Genomic DNA, 20,793 nt, shown 5'->3' on the forward strand with positions numbered 1-20,793 from the left:
TCGCTGTTCAGCCCTTCCCCCATCTGATTTGAATCCTGTTAAAAGATGGCACTTCAATTTTGGGCCAGATTGCTGCTTTAAACTATGACTAGGATTTTTTGCTGCTTAGGCCCTGTCCCTTGTATGTTTGTGATCATATTTCACAGATAAATACAAATCCCTATAACTAGAAAACATTATCCTCTATAATCCAATGACACTTCCATTATTGTAATATGCACTTAATCTCCTTTGGCAGATAAAATTCCCAGAGCACATGTGCGTCATTCAAAGTACAATGTTGTTTTTTTTTTTGTTTTTTTATAATTACAAAATATTAAATTGTTGTAGTCAACCGCTGGCCTACAGGCTGATCATGCTGTCACAAATGCTTTCCTTAGGACATTTTCTAATCTTCTGTCTATTACAGCCTTAAATGAAATGGCATCATCAACCGTAAGCGTCGTTCACCTCGCTATCATGGTAATCGCCGCATCCACCTTTTGGAGGTGTTTCCCAAGTCTTTGCATATTCCTCTGAAAACGGGTACATTTTATACAATTTTATGGACAGAACCATGTTTTTGTCTGGCTGTATCCACTCTGATTCAATCATATTCTTAAGTACTTTATTGAGAGGGAATATTTCCAATACACAGCTGCCTTTCATACTGGCTACGTGTCCCCCAGGACATTCATGGAGGTACTAATTACACTTTTGCAGAAGTAAGGAAACGGGATAGAGATTTATCCTTACTTGGGCGATCTGCGTATAAGATCAACTTCAGAGACATATCGAAGCAGTCTAGAGAGTCACGGCTGGCTAATAAACCGGGAGAAGAGCCAACTTATCTCCATTACAGTCAATAAGATTCCTGGGCATGTTTCAAACAAAAGAAGCAGTACTCTGGGTACCACAGGAAAAAGTGAAAGATCTCACAGACAGAGTAAAACAGTTTTTAAAAACAAAAAAAGGTAACAGACAGAGATTGTATGTGCCTATTAGGCAAGATGATAGTCACCCTTGATTGCTGGAATGGAAATGCAAAGGTTTGCAACAAGACATCAGACTGTATCAAGATACCAGAGAGAAGCTAAGATGGTGGGAGCACGAATAGTCTATATGACTTCCTATAGTACCCAGAAGGGGGTGCATTGGATCCCCGCCTGTATCCGTGATGCATACAGACAGACAGGTTCCTGAAGGATTAAAAGCTCACTCAACTAGAGCAATGGCAACATCATGGGCTCTCGGAGAACACTCAACTTGACTGCTTGGATATGTCCCATACATTTTGCTGCCATGAACATTGAATGGGAAAATAGAAATAGAAAATGTATTCCTTACCATAAGTTCATGGTGGGGCGTATTTTCCCATCCCTGTTAATAGGAGATAGCAAGGGAGGTTTAGCTTGGAAATATCCAAATGTTCTCTAAAAGTGAGAGGGTGAGCCTTTTATAGGACAAGTGAATGTTTTTTCTGTCCTACTCAAGACTGATGGGCGGAGCCACCCATACGTATCACCGCCATTAACTTATTTCTGGGAACAGAAAATGATGGTAAGAAATACATTTTCTATTTTCATGCTATAAAAATACCAATTGTTTTATGTTCTTCCTTACAGTGCCACTTCCTCCAAGTAACTGAGATGTTTAGAGGGTCAGTACACAGAGGTGGCCATTTTTTTTACCCATCAACCATAGTGCAAAAATACAAAGATGGTAGTGGGAACCATCTTTATCCTTACAGACTTTAGTGGCGTCTCCTGGTTAAATAAAAGCAGCACTTTTGCGTAATGCACAGATTTTGGCACTTTGAGGATGACATCTCTGAATATAACAAATATTTTAAATAGTACTGTCTTTATTACTGCTGCTTTAATACTTTATGGTAGGTTTTATGCCTTTCTTCAAGCAAAAAAGGTTTAATGGAACAAATAAAAACACTGGAAAAGTAATTAGAATGTGGTGTATGCCTTCAAACATCACAATGATTAGAGCAGAAAGTGACTCATTATCGAAAATTACAGTTATTATAACTATAATCATTGTTGAATAGCAAGAATATTCCAAATTACTCTTGACACAGTTTCAGGACTGTAATCCTTTTACAGCACATGAAACATCAATCACTGAAAGGGAAGTACAGTGTGTAATTTGAGCACCTTTTCCAAACTGCATGTACACTAGGCAAACACGCTCTTGTATTGTGTGAACTTAATTAAAACTTCTTTTTTTGTTCTTTGACTAATAATCGTGGATGAATGCAAGTGGAAATTCTAGGCGTTTCACATCATCACAGCATCATTTTGCATCTGTATGTTTTTGTTTAATTGTTTAGACCTTCTAGTAGGTAGTCTTTATCATATTTTTAGGAGTTCATTTTTTTGTGTAATGTTAACCCAAGCATTATGTAAGTTTTATGTAAGCTGTCTAGTGTGCATTACAAAATTCAGAAATGTAAGGCCTCGGACATGGTGACAACAAGAGCACCGAGCAGCGCTGACGCTCATGCTCTCCTGCTCAAGCAGGAGCTTTTTTGTGTCTCTGCATGAGCGTCAGCGAGCGCGCTTGTGTGACAGGTGGGAGGCGGGCTATGTCTATGGCAATGATAAAGTATGACAGTAATTCTTTTTTTGTCCGTCTGCCAGTCATCTCGATACCGTCGGGCCTCGGCTCTTCCAAGCTGTGGGCCTCCCTCTCTGTCCCGCACAGGGCCTCTCTCTGACGTCGGTGCACGGCAGGAGCTGGACCCAGCATCAGAGAGCGGCCATGTGAGGGAGGCCCACAGCTGGGGGGGAGCTGGGGCCCAGCGGCCTGATACCATCTCAGAGGTAAGTGTGCTTTGTATGTATTTGGGGGGAAGATTGTGTGGAGGAAATTGTGTGTGTGGCCAGACAGGGAGGAGGAAATGTGAGACGGGGGGAATTGAAGGAGTGGGATTAAGTGATATTGGGGTAATTGATGAAAGGGGCAGGAGTGTAAGAGGAGAGAGGGGTATAAGAGAAGAGGTGAGGGGGGGGTAAAAGCGAATACATCCAAAGTTTGGAAAAGAAAAACAGACAAACACAGCCTGCATAAGTATATTTGTAGCCATGCTGTAAAATGGCTGCAGTCATCTCTCCTGCTGACAGTAAGGCCTGGTAAGTTATGGGCATGCCAGCAGTAATTATGGAGGTTTGCCCTCACACCCTGGTGAGGTGCCCTATGTATGGGTGGGAGTGGTCACAGGCCCTGACTCCATGGTTAGTGATGTCAGAGTTGTGTCAGCCCCAGAGGATACATAAGGCACAGCACTGATCAAAAGTTAGCGAGTTGGAAGTAGAGAATAAGAGTGTGTTTGCTGAGTTATGGAGGAGGAGTTAAGAAGCTGTTAGAAGGACGGTGTTGGAACTGTGAGATATCCCTGCGGGGATAGGGAATCCCTACATTAGGAGGACTATACATTTCAAAGGGAAGTACGGTGACCAATGGAGGGCTAAATTCACCCATTGTGGAGGGCAGCTGGCCCACCGTGCAAATAAAGATGTTCCTGTTGAAAGATACCCTTGTGTGTAAGTGTGGAGTGATTACGCAGGGGGCTGCACCACAGAGGAGTTCCTCACCAGGACCATCCACAAGCTCAAGCTGGGATCCTGATGAGGTGGAGGCGCTGCACTGGATCTAGATAGGACTCAAGCACACTACCTCAGCTGCCTGTCTGGGTTGGCAATCCTCAACACAACATCATGCGGGAGACTCAGGAGTCCTGTTGCCAACAGGTGCACCACCAGACATCACACTGTAATGGGGACTGGTTAGACCACAGAGGCCAATATGAGATTGGGTGGGTCAGGCTAGTCCAGAAAAACCGTTACATATTGTATTATTACAAAAATAAAAGCAATATCGCTCACATACATGTGAGTAAACACCGGCAAGTGATGTGTAGCCCGGGCATAGGAACTTCCATGTCAGGGAGATCTCGCTGGAGCTCCAAAGGATTCCGCGCGGCTCTTCCTCCGATGCTGGCATCCTGCACCATATCCCTGAAGTGAGACTGTCTTGCGCGTCTTTGCCACCGTCACTTTGGTGCCAACTTTAAAAAACGGCTTTATGACTCTCCAACTCCACACCTTCCACTCCAGTTTGGCGTCCGCCATTGGAGGGGGTGGCTAGTTTGTTCAGGCTCTGCGCTACCACAATGTATTGCCTAGACCATAAACCTACACGTTTCGCACACATGGGTTTCGTCAGGGAAGGGTGGCCCTATTCCTCATAGCTTTCTCACTGATTAGCAATTATAATTGTTAATTGGTATACACCGCTCAAGGATATATATCAATGATGCTATACTGCACCATTTTCAGTCATCTCATAAATTGATGGAATACATCCAACATCCAGAATCAATTGGGATTAGAGAGATTATAGTTGAATAAAAGGATCTAGATTAAGATTAGCTCTTAGTAGGAAATTAGAGATGCTTATACAGTTAGGTCCAGAAATAATTGGAAACTGATACAAGTTTTGTTATTTCGGCTGTTTACCAAAATACATTCAAGTTACAGTTAAATAATGAATATGGGCTTAAAGTGCATTCTAACAGCTTTCATTTGAGGGTATTCACATCCCAATTGGAGGAAGCGTTTAGGAATTACATCCCTTCAATATGTAGCCCCCTCTTTTTCAAGGGACCAAAAGTAATTGGACAATTGACTCAAAAGCTGTTTCATGGACAGCTGTGGGCTATTCCTTCGTTATTTCATCATCAATTAAGCAGGTAAAAGGTCTGGAGTTGATTCCAGGTGTGGCATTTGCATTTGGAAGCTGTTGCTGTGAACCCACAACATGCGGTCAAAGGAGCTCTCAATGCAAGTGAAACAGGGCATCCTTAGGCTGCAATAAAAAAGAAAATCCATCAGAGAGATATCAGGAACCTTAGGAGTGGCCAAATCAACAGTTTGGTACATTCTGAGAAAAAAAGAACGCACTGCTGATCTCTGCAACACAAAAAGGCCTGGACGACCACGAAAGACAACAGTGGTGGATGATCGTAGGATCATAGTTACATAGTTAAAGTCTGCACTTCTATTGCATCTCGGTTGTTTAATTTCAAATCCATTGTGGTGGCGTACAGAGCAAAAACTATGAAAATTGTGTCAGTGTCCAATTATTTCCGGACCTAACTGTATGTTATGTTTGTGTTCTCAAAATAAGTGACTGAAAAAAGTCTAACATACACAATAAACATAAATAAAAATCTTTATACAATCAATCATAAAAATATATAAAAAGATACTAGACGCCACAGGGGATACGGCAAAACCTTCTCACAAAGATTACAACTCACGGTTAAAAAGAGACAGGAGACTGGAAAAAATTCTAGTTGAAAATGCCCTGATAGACACGTGAGGGACGATGAATCCTACTTCTAGGAGCTACTCATTCTATTCATTTGACAAAAGTCCCTTCTACGGGATGAAACGCGTTAGAGGTTTTTCCTTGATGATGAACATGAACTAATAAAGTTTTTTGATACTATGACGCTTGGTTGAGTCTACGGAGTGCCGCAGTGACTGCTTGGATTTTCTTTTGCTAATATACAAGAATAGACTATATTCTAATATCTAGAGACCTGGCAGATAGTATACTCAGCGCGGAAATTAACAATATCACATGGTCTAACCACGCCCCAGTTGTGCAAGTACTAAAAGATATAAAACAAGGATCTCCTAAAGGGAGGTGGCGGTTAAACGATTGATTACTCGGGATACCAAAACCAGGGACTCCATAAGAGAAGCTTTACGAGATTACAGGCATATCCCGCATTAATGTACACAATGGGTCCGGAGCATGTATGTAAAGCGAAAATGTACTTAAAATGAAGCATTGCCTTTTTTCCCACTTATCAATGCATGTACTGTACTGCAATCGTCTTATACGTGCATAACCGATGTAATTAACGCATTTGTAACAGGCTCTATAGTTTCCCCGCTTGCGCACAGCTTCGGTACAGGTAGGGAGCCGGTATTGCTGTTCAGGACGTTCTGACAGGCGCATGCGTGAGCTGCTGTTTGCCTATTGGGCGATATGTCCTTACTCGCGAGTGTACTTAAAGTGAGTGTCCTTAAACCGGGGTATGCCTGTACTTCACACAGAATGACAATGGACAGGTTAGCGAACCTATGCTATGGGCGGCTCATACGGCTACCATGAGGAGGTAAAATCATTACCTTGGCATCTAAGGGTAAAAGGGGACGATAGACAGCACTCTGATAGTGTTAAATGTATGCAATTGCAGGGTGCACGGAACAAAAGGGGACCCTTATTCCCCTGTATAGTACTAACAAATCTACGTAAGTACCATTTACCTTTCATTGACTGTTGTGGACTCCTGGTGCTTCTTTGCAAGCTGCTTGTCCCTCGAAACGTCGCCCCTCTAGCATACTTTCCGTTCTCCGTTTTTTGTGTATATTCCTTGTGTTTCATGTTTTTTCCCCTTTTCCTTCCCGCCCCCCCCCCCCCCCCCACCCCTCACTTTGTGACATGCCCATTTGTGATACTGGTTTCTGCAAACACATTTGATTTATTTCTGGTTTGTTTTATTATTAAATGTTTATTCTGCATTACAACTGTTTTCATCATTTAGCTATTAGACAGTGAGTGCTGGTACTTACGTAGATTTGTTAAGAGATTAGCAAAACTAAATGACAGCTTGAAAAAAAAATGAAGAAGAGTACCAGCAGAGACCATCAAATGACATCAGGGAGAACATAGATAGAAGTAGGAGGGAAATTAAAAATATACTGTTAGAGGACACAGAAAAAGCAATGAGATGACGAACCAGCTCTATAATGAGAAAGGGAATAAAGTTGAGAAATATCTGGCGGTGAAACCAAGGAACAAAATGTCCAGCTTAAATATATTCAGCCTAAAAACGGACCAGGATAAAACAACCTTTAACCCATCTGAAAATAATAGTGAATTTATAAAATATTATAGCAACCTATATAGTTTAAATGCAGCAAAGCAAACAGACCCGAGAAAAGAGGGAAGCATTGATCAATACCTAGATACATGTGAACTTTCCAAACGGGACAGCCAAACAACAAACCAGCTGGGCAATAAGATAACAACTAAAGAGATATTGGAAGCTATAAAATCCCTCAAAAATTCTAAAGCCCCAGGCCCGGATGGGTTTTCAAACTTATACTACAAAAAATTTGAAACCACCCTGAAACCATATTTAACAAGACTATTTAATTATATACTAAATGGAGAAAAACTACCAAAAGAAATGTTGGAGGCTGCAATAATTGTAATTCCCAAAGAAGGGAAAGACCCTATGCTATGTCCAAGCTATAGGCCCATATCGCTTATTAATACTGATCTAAAACTATTCACCAAAATACTGGCTATGTGCCTAAATAAAGCACTGAACACCCTGGTACATCCAGATCAGGTGGGTTTCACCCCAGAGAGGCAGGCTTCCGACAAAATTCGCAGGATCATAAACATAATCCATAACAGTAACAGAAGCCAAAACCCGACCCTAATTCTGGGGCTGGATGCAGAGAAGGCCTTTGACAAGAGTAAGACCATGTGACTGCGTAATGCTAAAGACCCCAACAGTAGGATAAATGAATGAATGAATGAATAACCAGATACTTGTAGGGGGGACCCCTAAACATAAACTTGATAGAAGACAGGTACTGGGTTGCAGTCCCGGATGGTAAGCTAACTAATAAGTGACGCTGTTGTTAACAATAACACCAGGAAGTTTGAGCATAATAACACCCTATAACGTACCAATTGTCTAAATAAAGTTCTGAACAGGAAAACATGTAGCAAGCGATTGACTCACTCTGAGTGCTGCACAGTCCATGCGATCCAAAGGTGAGGGGTCCCCAGGTGTGCTTCTGTCCAAAGGGTAGGCTAGTAGAGAAGGATAAAAACTGGAAGAACACTACTGTAGGTATCAAAAAAGTAGAAATAAAAAGATTATTTATTGGTCATGGAAAAACAGGGCAATGGAGAGCCCTACAAACATATCACGCTTCACAGAGCGCTTTCTCAAGGTATACATATCACAACTTTATTAACATATATATATATAGACACAAAATGATATAACCAGCCAATACTCACAGCTCACATGTGATCCACCCACTTTGATTGCTAATGGTCTTCTGATGTGTATACACCTAATCAGTATATTCAGACAGAGACGACAGTGACTAACTCCGCCCCCAACTACCAATCCGGAGACATGCGTGGTCTAGCAACCCCCAGTATTACGCGCTTGCGCAGTAACCAACTGAGGGAGAGTCCTCAATGTCAATGGAGGCCGTGGGGCAAGGGGAGAGCGCGTCATCAAATGGCCCTGACTGTATACCTCACTGGGGCTCTAAGTGCGCGCGCAACTGCGCTCTGCAAGACACTAGTCCCTCCCCGCAGTGGGAGCAGACACAGTGAGCTCCGGACCATCGGCAGAGTGCACTTGCGCAAAACCAACCGTCGCGTCAGAGGCTCACAGAATACCCCAATTGCGCCAAGCTCTGGCTTTTCATTCTCCCACCCCACACTTCGGGTATTCTGTGAGCCTCTGACGCGACGGTTGGTTTTGCGCAAGCACACTCCGCCGATGGTCCGGAGCTCACTGTGTCTACTCCCACTGCGGGGAGGGACTAGTGTCTTGCAGAGCGCAGTTGTGCGCGCACTTAGAGCCCCAGTGAGGTATACAGTCAGGTCCATTTGATAACGTGCTCTCCCCACGCCCCACGGCCTCCATTGACATTGAGGACTCTCCCTCAGTTGGTTACTGCGCAAGCCCGTACTACTGGGGGTTGCTAGACCACACATGTCTCCGGATTGGTAGTTGGGGGCGGAGTTAGTCACTGTCGTCTTTGTGTCTGAATATAGTGATTAGGTGTATACACATCAGAAGACCATTAGTAATCAAAGTGGGTGGATCGCATGTGAGCTGTTAGTATTGGCTGGTTATATCATTTTGTCTCATATATATATATATATATATATATATATATATATATATATATATATATATATATATATATATGTGTGTTAATAAAGTTGTGATATGTATACCTTGAGAAAGCGCTCTGTGAAGCGTGAAACATTGGTAGGGCTCTCCATTGCCCTGTTTTTCCATGACCAATAAATAATCTTTTTATGGGATACGCACCCGCCTTTCTACTTTTTTGATACCTACAGTAGTGCTCTTCCAGTTTTTCTCCTTCCCTTTGACAAGTGTAGCATGGACCTTTATGTTTCAGGTAATGAATAAAATGGGAATACACAACAGCTTCATTATACAGTAGGAGTGCAGGCTCTATACATAGACCCAACAGCTACGGTGCGGACTTCAGGCTATACCTCTGCTCCATTCCAAATAACAAATGGCACCAGACAGGGATTCCCCCTGTCTCCATTGTTGTTTGCACTGTGCATAGAAGCTCTGGCATCCAAAATAAGGGGGAACCATGACATAGCGGGAGTAACGATAGGAGATAGGGAATGCAAGATGTCCCTATTCGCGGACAATGTCTTACTATCACTCACAAACCCAAAAACATCACTACAAAAACTATTCAATATGGTAGAAGAATTTGGTACACACTCAAATTTTTAAATAAATCCCACCAAATCAGAGGCTCTAAGCTTAAATATTTCAGCAGAGGACAACTATCTATGAAAAAGCAATTTCCCATTAAATGGAAACCAGATAAGATTAAATACTTGGGAGTCCATATAACGGGACATATGATAAACTCTATTGGCAAATTACCCGGTACTTATTAAAGAGTTGAAAAAAAATCTAACGACCTGGGACAGACACCAAATATCATGGACAGGCAGAATAGCTTTCGTAAAAATGAATACACTACCCAGGATGTTGTTCTTATTTCAGGTACTACCCGTCACAGTCCCACAAAAAGATATGAAAGAGCTAGAAAAAGAAAGAACACATTTTATATGGCATGGTAGAAAGCCAAGATTAAAGAAAAGAATAACGGGGACACCAACAATACTAGGGGGCATGTCTCCACCAGACCAAATGAAATACTATGAAGCAGCTTGGATATACAGGTCAATGGAGGAGGGAGCGAGGCCATCGGTGGACATAGGAAAACAAAAAAACGTCTATAAGCTCACAGGACAAATGGAATTCCGCAGCAAGTTACCATAAGACAGTAAAATATTCAGTGTGGAGCAAATCGGAGATAAGCCAGTAAGGAGAGATGAACAGGGGTGGACAAGAGTGCAGACACGCTTGGTATGCCAATAAGGGAACTGATAGCCCAAATATAATGGCGCAGCTGCATAAATACTTTGTCCTATATATTCGTATAGAGTAATCCTCTACTCGCGATTTGTACCATCCCTTAGTGTATCCTGGCTTAGCGTTGCACCCAGGTGGGTGATCAGCATCCCTCCATGGCGTCTGTCTGATCGTGAAGTCACAAGGCATGTAGATAAGATCAGGAAATCAAGGAGTACTCCTTGAGAAAAAACAGTTTTGTTCGAAACGCGTGGGAGGAGGTTGTTTTTTGTCTGTGGATCCAGTATCTGTTTTATGTAGTTAAATAAAGTATTTTTTTTAGCTATTTTTGCTGACGAGTCTTAGTTTTGTACGAGGAGCGGCTGTTTTCCTGATCTTATCTGCTTGCATCGGTGGACATAGAAAGAGCAGAGGCTCAGGCGAAGGACAATGCGACGTTACTATGGTTAAAAAAGGAGATGAGACCCAAATCTATCAGGGTACAACCAGTGATCTCGCATTCTCTAAAATTGTGGGATAAAGTCTGCAGGGCTAGATCTGTTTAATCTATTCCTTCACCCTTGACTCCAATACTGTCTAACCCAAGGTTTGGTCTGGCTCTCCAATCAAAGGTATATAAAATATGGAGAGAAAAAGGTTTGAGGTGGTGAAATCAGATAGGATTAAAACATTCCAGGAAATAAAGGAAGAGTTTGACATACCAGACATGCATTTATACCAATATTTTCAGATAAGGCACTATGCCACTTCAATACAACCCACACAGGATGTTTTTAGACTTCTGACAATTTTCGAGAATCTATACTCAGCAAGTGAATATCACAAAAGTACAGTACTATAGCACAATTATACCAAATTCTGATCACACAAAGTCGAGCAACCAAGTAAAAATACTCTAGACTGGGAAAAAGACATCTGGCAACCATTAGAGAGGGACGAGTGGCTGGGAATATATGAGAGATCAGCTAGAGCATCTAGGTGCTCGGCAGTCAGGGAAATCAAGCTTAAGATATGACATAAGTGGTATTACACCCTAGCTAGACTCCACTCGTTCTTCCCGGCCTTCTCCCCACTGTACTGGCGGAACTGCAGCCAAATAGGCTCTATTAAACATATTTGGTGGACCTACCCCAATATAGTATTATTCTAGAGAAAATTTTAAAAGCTAATCAAGAGAATCACGAGACTGGACTGCCCAAGGAACATGGAGACAGTACTAATCTTAAAACCAATAGAGGATCTAGAGAGGAATATAGACAAACTAATGATACATATCCTTTCCTCAGCCAAAGCAGTAATAGCTAGAAACTAGAAACAGATTGACCCACCGACAATGGCAGAGGTAAAAAAACAAACGAAACTATATTATGGTAATGGAAAAACTTACCAGTTTAATTCAGGATAGATACGAAGGTTACCTGAAGATATGGGCGCCATGGATGATGTACTGGGATGCAAATGTTTAAAGATTCTCTATTTATTTTCTCTCTAACACAACAATTTGTGACTGTCATGTGAACTACGAGGAAATGCAAATGTACGTGTAATAAAGTATAAATGGATGTATCGAAAAGATGGAAATGTACCTCCCCCCATCTCTCCCCTACCTATTTTTCTTGTGTACCCCTTCCCTCATCCTAAATATAACTTGTGAAAAAAGAACAATAAAATACAAGTTTAAAATATATATATACAGCTCAACCCCGTTATAGCATGATCCGCTATAATGCGGATCCGCTTATAACGCGGTTTGAGCATGGACCCCGAAATTAAAAAACAAATTTAAAAAAAAAACACTCACAACACACTGCACACACTCACAGCACACTGCACACACAGAACACTCACAGCCCCCCCCCTTACCGCCCCCCCCCCTCCTACCCGCCCCTCCCCTACCTCCGGTGTCAGCTCCTGGAGCATCGTGGGGCTGCCTGAGGGGATCGGGGCTGGGGGGGGGGGGTGATTGGTGCGGGACTGGGGGAGGATCGGTGCCGGGCTGGGGTGCGGAGCTGCTGGCAGGGGGGGGGGGAAATCAGTGCGGGGTGGGGAAAATCGGTGCCGGGCTTGGCCCCCCCAAGCCCGGCACCGATTTTCCCCACCCTGCACCCCAGCAGATCGGTGCTGGGCTGGGGTGCGGGGCTGCTGGCCAGGATCGGGGGGGGGGGGAAATCGGTGCTGGTAGAAGTGAGGCTGCTGGGGGAAGTGCAAAGGGAATGCTGGGGGAAGTACGGTGGCTGTGGGGGATGTGTGCGGCTGCCGGCAGCTCACTCCACCTCTTCCCCCTCCTCCCGATCTGGCGCGCGGCAGCCATTTTTTTTTTAATTAGCGTGACCCCGGTTATAGCGCGGTTGGATGGGGTGGCCCCCGAGGTCCGCGCTATAACGGGGCTGAGCTGTATATATAAAAATAAGATAAACTTATAAAAATGGGACAAGATCTATCTGTTCATTTAAACCTTTAGTTCTCTTTGTTTCAGGATTTAGGGCCTCATGCAGTAAGCGACGATTATGTGAAATCGGCAAGCTTATCGATTAGTCATGTTATTGGCGTTTTTCCCTCTCCGTATGCAGTAAGTGCCGAATACATTCAAAATCAACCAGAAAACAAATCCGCCCACTCTCACGATGATGAGCCGATCACACACAGGTGTATCGGCGTGCGTGGCGGGGTGCTGTTAGGTTGCACAATCACAAATCTTGCTGAATCAGGCGAAACAAGCATGTTTTTGATTGCGCGCCATATTTAAAGGCAACGTGTACTGCTAATCATTCTCTGTGTTGTTGGGAGTGAGAGAGAGAGAGAGACGCACAGAGCTGGACGATTGAAGATTTGCATATTGACTGAGAGACTTGTTGTGTATTGGGTGAGCTTTGTCCTTTGTTGTTTTGTTTACATCTTTGTCTTGTTTTATATGTGGAAGTGGGTCGTGTGATTGCCTGTACATTTCTTGTCTGTTTTTTGTGAGTGCTGGAAGTATGCCCGCAAAGCGTGGGAAGAGTGATGCTGGTGGGAGTGGGAGTGCTACTCGTGGGAGTACGCGTCGGAGTGAACGTTCTGTTCAGGGGAGTGATGTTGCTGGTGCACCGAGTGGTGTTGCTGGGAGTGGGAGTGCTGTTGCTGGGAGTGGGAGTGCTGTTGCTGGGAGTGGGAGTGCTGTTGCTGGGAGTGGGAGTGCTGTTGCTGGGAGTGGGAGTGCTGTTGCTGGGAGTGGGAGTGCTGTTGCTGGGAGTGGGAGTGCTGTTGCTGGGAGTGGGAGTGCTGTTGCTGGGAGTGGGAGTGCTGTTGCTGGGAGTGGGAGTGCTGGTGCTAGGAGTGTGAGTGCTGGTGCTAGGAGTGTGAGTGCTGGTGCTAGGAGTGGGAGTGCTGGTGCTAGGAGTGGGAGTGCTGGTGCTGGGAGTGCTGCTGGTGGCGCAGTTGCTGATGGGGTGTCTGGTGGTGGCGTGCTTGCTGGTGGCCAGCTTTTGGAGGCTCTTCCATTGGAAGAAGGAGAGTCCAGTCAGCACCAGCCAAGCTCTGACCCTAAACCTGCTCGGAAAAAACGTGTGGAGAAGCCACGTAATCCTCGCTTCAATGACCAGGAAAATAGGGCTCTTGTCACTGGCATTCTGGAGCACTATGACAGTCTCTATGGACATTTAGTAGGTAAGTGTAACTTTACATTTATTATTCAAATACATGTGATCCTAGATCATCTGAGTTTTGTTCATATGCAAATATGGGTACACAATATCTTTCTATGTTCATTAGTGTGGAAACACAGCTTTTTATCATGCCTTACAAGGACAAATAAACACAGGCGGTCAATTTGCCAGAACTGCATACAATATGAATGCAACCTTGCTTACATGTATAGGTTTAGTAGTGAATGCTCATGTGCTGCACATATTACACATAAAACAGCATGTTTGCTATCTCTTGGAACAGCTAGCAGTGTAGGAAACTGGTGCTTATATTATTATTAATTTACCTCATATCTTTTATATGTTTTTCAAGGGCGGACAAGTGCAGCAAGCAAAAAAGAAATGTGGGACACAATAGTCATTGGTGTCAATGCCTGTGGGAATAGTGTCAGGGACAAGTATCATTGTCGGAAAAGATTTGATGATATTAGGTCCAAATTGAAAAAGAAAATACAAGACCAACGCGTGCATGCTACTGGCACTGGAGGTGGGCCCACACCACAACGTCTCATATTGACTCCATTGGAGGAGCTGCTTCGGCCAAAATTACTTACCGTCGTCGTGGAAGGCTTGGCTGGTGACCGTGACATTGGAATTTATCCGTCACAATTTCCAGCAGGTGATAAATATTACTGTACTAGGCGTGTCGTTGCTTACAGTTATTTTGCATATTTACACTGCTTTTTATACTGTCTTCACAATATAAGCATACCTGCATCTATATATGTATATGTCTGATTCTGTATATATATATCTCAAAATAGACATATATGTAGTAGTCCTACTAAAAGCAGTAACTAATATAGCACGTGCCATTGCGTGCTCATTTACATGTGAATTCCCAAAATGCATAGCTGCAGTGGAAGCAATTGATGGTGGGCGAAGATGGGGAACAACAGGGTAGTACACATGTGTAACACATGTTCATGAGAAATTATTAGTAGCTACAGGTACAGAACAGAAATATGTATCATATTATTGTGTATTTTATTGATTTTACTCCGACAAACATGACATTACTGCCTATTTTAAGCATGCATCAAAGAAATTGCATGTAACGGCCTACAAACATCACTGGCACTAACACATCTATAGTTGCTTATGAAAAGGTCCATTTTTGCTTTATGTCATATACAGACAGCATAATGAGGCACACGTATCATATGTTATGTCATTGTTTTCATAACTTAAACACTGCAGATGACTACTTAGCTCATCTACCATTGTGTTAAAGCAGCTGCAATTAATATCTCATCACAGCATACACTTCAACAGAGGGGGTGGGGTTCAGCACACACACTAATTACAGCCTCATTTCACGGTCAACTTAGTTCACACCATTTGCACCTGTTTCAAGTCATTGAAAGGTGTGGCTGATTAGGCTTTTTGGGGAAGGGAATACCTTTCTTACAACCTGAATAGCACAACTGAAGTTAATCACACTCATTTGAAAGCTTAACTCTAGCTACTAAATGCCCCAACAACTCATTACTTATCAAAGCGTACGTCACACATTAGTTCACTCATATCTATAGTTGAACTACTATGAAAGACACATTATCACACACTGCATGTGTTGTCTTGTTGAGTCACAGCCACATTCAGGTGTGCCACATCTTCGATTAATGTACCACACATATCCTCTACCAAAAACAACACTTTTTGCAATATGACCACCTTCATGATAACCATTGTGAATGGTCATCTCATGATAGTTATGTACATTATGATACTGATATCACTACACAACATATGATTTTTAGGTACAAATTTAATGTATTTTTCCTCACGCATTACTGCAGAACCATAGTATGTTGTATGTTAGGGAACTCAAAAGTTCTAAGTACACAGGCATGTACATTGTTATTACAACTATTTATGTTCACTTTCACACACACATTTTGGGTTAAGGAAATGATGCTGTTAGATACTCATAAATACAGAACATACAATAACTGTTTGTTCAATATTTACACATGTAAATGTAAAACTAATGTTATTGTTATATATAGTTGCCCCTGGAGGACATGTGTCACCTGAGATGGAACAAGTGTCTTCACCTGGGTCAGCCAGCTCAACACTACTAGAAGGTGAGTGTATCATTTGCTGGCCATATAATATGTGCTCTTCTATATGTTATGTTGTCATGTGCATTATTTGTTTTGCACATCTTCTTTAAATAGGATTACTTAGTGTCAGTGAAAATTAAGTGTAAGGCAACATGTATTGTGTTAGTGATGTTAATTATCATGTAGGACTTCTGAGTTTAGAGCAACTTTTCATTCATTCATATTTCATACTGAGTCCAAACATTATTCGTAAGTCAAGGTAGTTTTTAATGAGGTTATAAAACGTATGCTAACATGTTAGGTGTTACTTAGGACACAGTACAATTACATAGTAACACAGCATACATTAACATGCCATTTAATAATGTGTACATTTCTTTTTAGAACATCATGGTGATGAGGATGATGAGTATGATGAGGATGACGCCACAGAAGAGACTGAAATACAATCATGTGACCATGAAGAGGTGCCAATAGAAACTGTTGTACCGCCAAATCGTCCATCAACTTCCACATACGATGCAATTGTAGCTTCAGAGGGAAAAATAGTGGACGCAGAAAATCGTCGCCATTCAGACATGATGACAGTGCTGGAAAGGATGATTGGACTGCAGGAAGAAACAGTATCACAATTGGCACATCTCCACAGAGTCTTCATTGAAGTGCCTAAACAGTTGCAAAAAATCAACACCTCATTCGAAGCATTAGTTGTTCAGCAAACACAAGCTAATTACTGGAGAATGACTAATGTACCACAATTCAACACCTCCCAGCCAGGATCTGTTCATGCAGGTCAGTTTTCACCACATTCATCTGATATTCATTCACCAGGCCCAAATGTTACCGGTCAAGTAGCAGACATTGCTGTGCAGGTTCCTGATGACATCCTACCGCTGCCATCTGTACAAATTCAGCAGCAGACACCTACAAAGGAGGCGACAAAAACAAAACAAGAAACACATGAAACAGACCAACCATCACTTGTGCAGTGTCTACCAACTTGCTCACATGTGTCACTGGGCACAAGCCCTGTCCGTGAACAGTCACTACCCAAAAGCCCTGTAGGTGAGTCGCTGCCCAAAAGCCCTGTAGGTGAATCGCTGCCCAAAAGCCCTGTAGGTGAGTCGCTGCCCAAAAGCCCTGTAGGTGAATCGCTGCCCAAAAGCCCTGTAGGTGAATCGCTGCCCAAAAGCCCTGTAGGTGAATCACTGCCCAAAAGCCCTGTAGGTGAGTCACTGGCCACAAGCCCTGTAGGTGAGTCACTGGCCACAAGCCCCGTAGGTGAACAGTCACTGGCCACAAGCCCTGCCCGTGAAGTGCCAGAGGCCACTCAAAGTGGCTCTGTTGTGCCTAAAGTTGGTGGCAAAAGAAAAAGGAAAATTCAAGAGACAACAAGCAGGCCTGTTACTCGCTCGCAAAAGGAACAAAAAAAATAAATGTTATAATTCAGAAAATATGTCTTTGGCCTTGTTTTGTTGACTTCAGATTATCTAATTACTATTGTATGTATGCTGAAGACTGTGTTGTTTCCAAACTTTCAACTATGTTCTTGTACACGTGAAGTTTTGGAAATGTTAACACTCATAATTAATTGTGTTATAAATATTTATGTTGTAATCGTCTGTTCAGTAATGGTCCACCAGGAGCCAGTTGCTAAGTTTAGAGAAGCTGCCATTGACTTTGCAGCAAAACATTGCATTTGGGTGTGTTAATTGATGTAAGAATTGCATATGCATATTAGTCACATGCAATTATTAAAACACCTAAGTAAGTGCAAACATCTTTCTTGTACGTGTACAGCAGGATTATGTGTAAATTATTACTTACCTTTGCCTTGCTTGGCCATTGTAATTTTGTCCTTTAATCAGTTGTGTGTTCGTTTCTATAACATCTCAGAATGTATAATAATATATATACACACACACACACACTGAGTGAGTGTGTGAGTGTGTGAGTGTGTGAGTGTGTGAGTGTGTGAGTGTGTGAGTGTGTGAGTGTGTGAGTGTGTGAGTGTGTGAGTATATATATATATATATATATATATATATATGTGTATATATGTGTATATATGTGTATATATGTGTATATATGTGTATATATATATATATATATATATGTGTATATATGTGTATATATATATATATATATGTGTGTATATATGTGTATATATATATATATATATGTGTATATATGTATATATATATATATATATGTGTATATATGTGTATATATGTGTATATATATATATATATATATATATATATAGTACTATATAAACTGGTATACACAAACTAATACACTTCATGCTTCCTTGTGAAAACACTATTTTAATAATACAGGCCTAATGTTTGAGAAATATCCTAAGTATGAGACTCTAACAGTATTGTGCTTAAACAAATGTTTATTACTTAATTCAATCATGTTTCTCACCATTTAAATAGGTTTCATACAAGGTATACTTAATGCCATCAATGTTGTGTGTACTCCTGCAATATAAAAAAAAATAAAATATTATATATAAATATATATATATTTTTATAAGAGATATATTTATATATATATATATATATATATATATATATATATATATATATATATATACACACGTATTTAAACTCATGCAGACAGGGAGTTAACCAGACTTTCACATACACACAGAAATGTAAGCGGGGAAAAAACATTTCTTTTTGCAGGTGTGTTTTTACTGATATGCCTGGCTAAGAAATATTTTCACACACTGGTCTTTGTTAGTTTTCAAAAAAACACTATGTGAACGCATTCACAGTCTAGGGATGTTTTTCACAAACGAGATAAAAGAAGGAGAAATGTTTCTCCCACAGTCCCATATCACGAACCACAACTGTTAACCCAATTAGACAAACAAATCCAATTGGCGTTTGAAATAAGGAGTCAAAGTAGTTACTTTTGTTGACCTTGACAAGGAAAAACAGGAGTTTGTTAGCCATTCAGCACATTCATTTTGATGAGCAAATAACACAGACCTGCACACAGCTTTTGTGCTACTCAGACATGGCTGATGAATTCGTTAACAATATTAATCCCCTTTTAGGGTATAAGTACATGATCTGTGAAGCCATCTTGAACAGTCGCGGACAGAAAGCAAGCACACGCCAAATCGATGATTTCATTCGAGCAAAATATCCTTATTACCAAGACCGTAAGCATGCACGGAATTTTAATTCCTCAATAAGATTCACTTTATCAAGTAATGACTTTTTTGAACGTAACCAGGATAAGCTACAACACACCTATGGTTTCTGGAAGATTGCCCCGGAAAAACAATTTATCCTGAAAGACGGCACTTATATTGTCGTGAAAGGCATATTTATTCCTAATGGCAATAGCAATGTATCCGCTACTACTGATCCGTTTGAATCGATACGTGCTGCAATATCTGCAGCCTCCATTCCTGAAACCCACATTGTACAAGAACAAAAGTACTATGATTATGTACCAAGCCTTTCAGCTGAAAATGCATTGGAATGGGAACCGGAAGAAATGAACCTACCTCCCGACCAATTATTTGAAGAAAGCAGTGGCGATTCCTATGAGCGCATCCTGGAGGAGATATGTGCCATACTGGATTCAGCGGTTGGGTTAAGCGTGGATGAAAATGCCTTGCATTTCTGGAGCGACCAGTTGCAGCCAGGAGAAGAGTTAATTCTAGAAGAATGGTAAATATAACAATCGTTATGCGTTGACTCTGCGTTTAAATTTTTTTTTTTTTTGTAACCACCATTTTCACTTTCAATGCGTGGATACAGCGTAACATTGCAGACTGCATAACATGTAGCGATCACAAACAAATTGTTTCCTAATACAATATAGTAGGACCTGAAAGAGTAGTACACATTGCTGACGGAATAAATATACGTACTTTCCTATCCCTTTAAACATATTAGCAACATTTTACCATTACTCTAACACATACCTGTTTTGTTATCATGCAACATCTACAACATTGAAAACCGGGTCCACCACGTATGACGTGGGACCCTTGTCATGGGCCAAGGCGTCCTTAAAAAGGATTAGTGATGTAAGTCCCGCCCCCAAGCGACGTGCGCGCCTCAAAGCCTATTGGCTGTCATGTTTTGTTATAGTAACGGTAACTGCAGTGTGTGATGCGTGCGGCTCAGTGTTTGTAGGCGTACCCTGGGCGTTAGCCGAATGTTAATTGAGTGGGAGGAGTGTTAGCGTGCGTTTCACGCTGGCTTAACATGACGTCACACGTATTGCATTTGCGCATTGTGTTATCGGCCGTGCTTTCTGTTCAAACACGTCTGTTTAAAAAGAATACAGATGTACTCGTTTAGAACAAATGTAGTTTCGTCTTCATTGTATTTGAAATAAAGATGTTATGTTTACTGCTATTTTCAACATGTATTGAACGCACAACGTACGCTTTGTTTTGCGCATGCGCTAACAGTTAGTGGAGCCAAGCGTGAAGTGCGTGCGCACACAAAGATGTGCGCGCACATCTTTCAGTATACAGGCAACGTTCACTTCTTATACATAGTTATGCCTGCTACAAATTTAAAGAAACATTACATACTGATGAACAGTTTTACTTCTAACATATAAGTGACTGACGTGTGTATCTACACAATCATATAGAGCTGCGTAACGCGTTGTCACGGATGCATATCTAGTAAGGTGCCATCTTTGACCATCATGTGTTTGCTGTATTTCAGAGATGTCGGGGAAGATACAATCGGATCAATGTATGATTTCAGAAGAGTCTACCTTTATATGAGATGAT

General features: G+C 41.7%; 2 protein-coding genes across 2 annotated transcripts in view; both read left to right on the plus strand.

Moving 5' to 3' along the window:
* CPA6 (carboxypeptidase A6) overlaps positions 1–20,793 on the plus strand; it is a 206,632-nt gene that overhangs the window by 115,082 nt on the left and 70,757 nt on the right. The window lies entirely within an intron of this gene.
* On the plus strand, positions 15,274–17,449 carry LOC142488831 (uncharacterized). The gene is made up of 2 exons (XM_075589170.1): positions 15,274–16,034; positions 16,398–17,449. The coding sequence occupies exons 1-2, from the start codon at positions 15,938–15,940 to the stop codon at positions 17,447–17,449; spliced, it is 1,149 nt and encodes a 382-aa protein (XP_075445285.1). The 5' UTR covers positions 15,274–15,937.

Source organism: Ascaphus truei, chromosome 2 (assembly GCF_040206685.1).
Source record: "Ascaphus truei isolate aAscTru1 chromosome 2, aAscTru1.hap1, whole genome shotgun sequence".
NCBI classification, from domain to species: domain Eukaryota; kingdom Metazoa; phylum Chordata; class Amphibia; order Anura; family Ascaphidae; genus Ascaphus; species Ascaphus truei.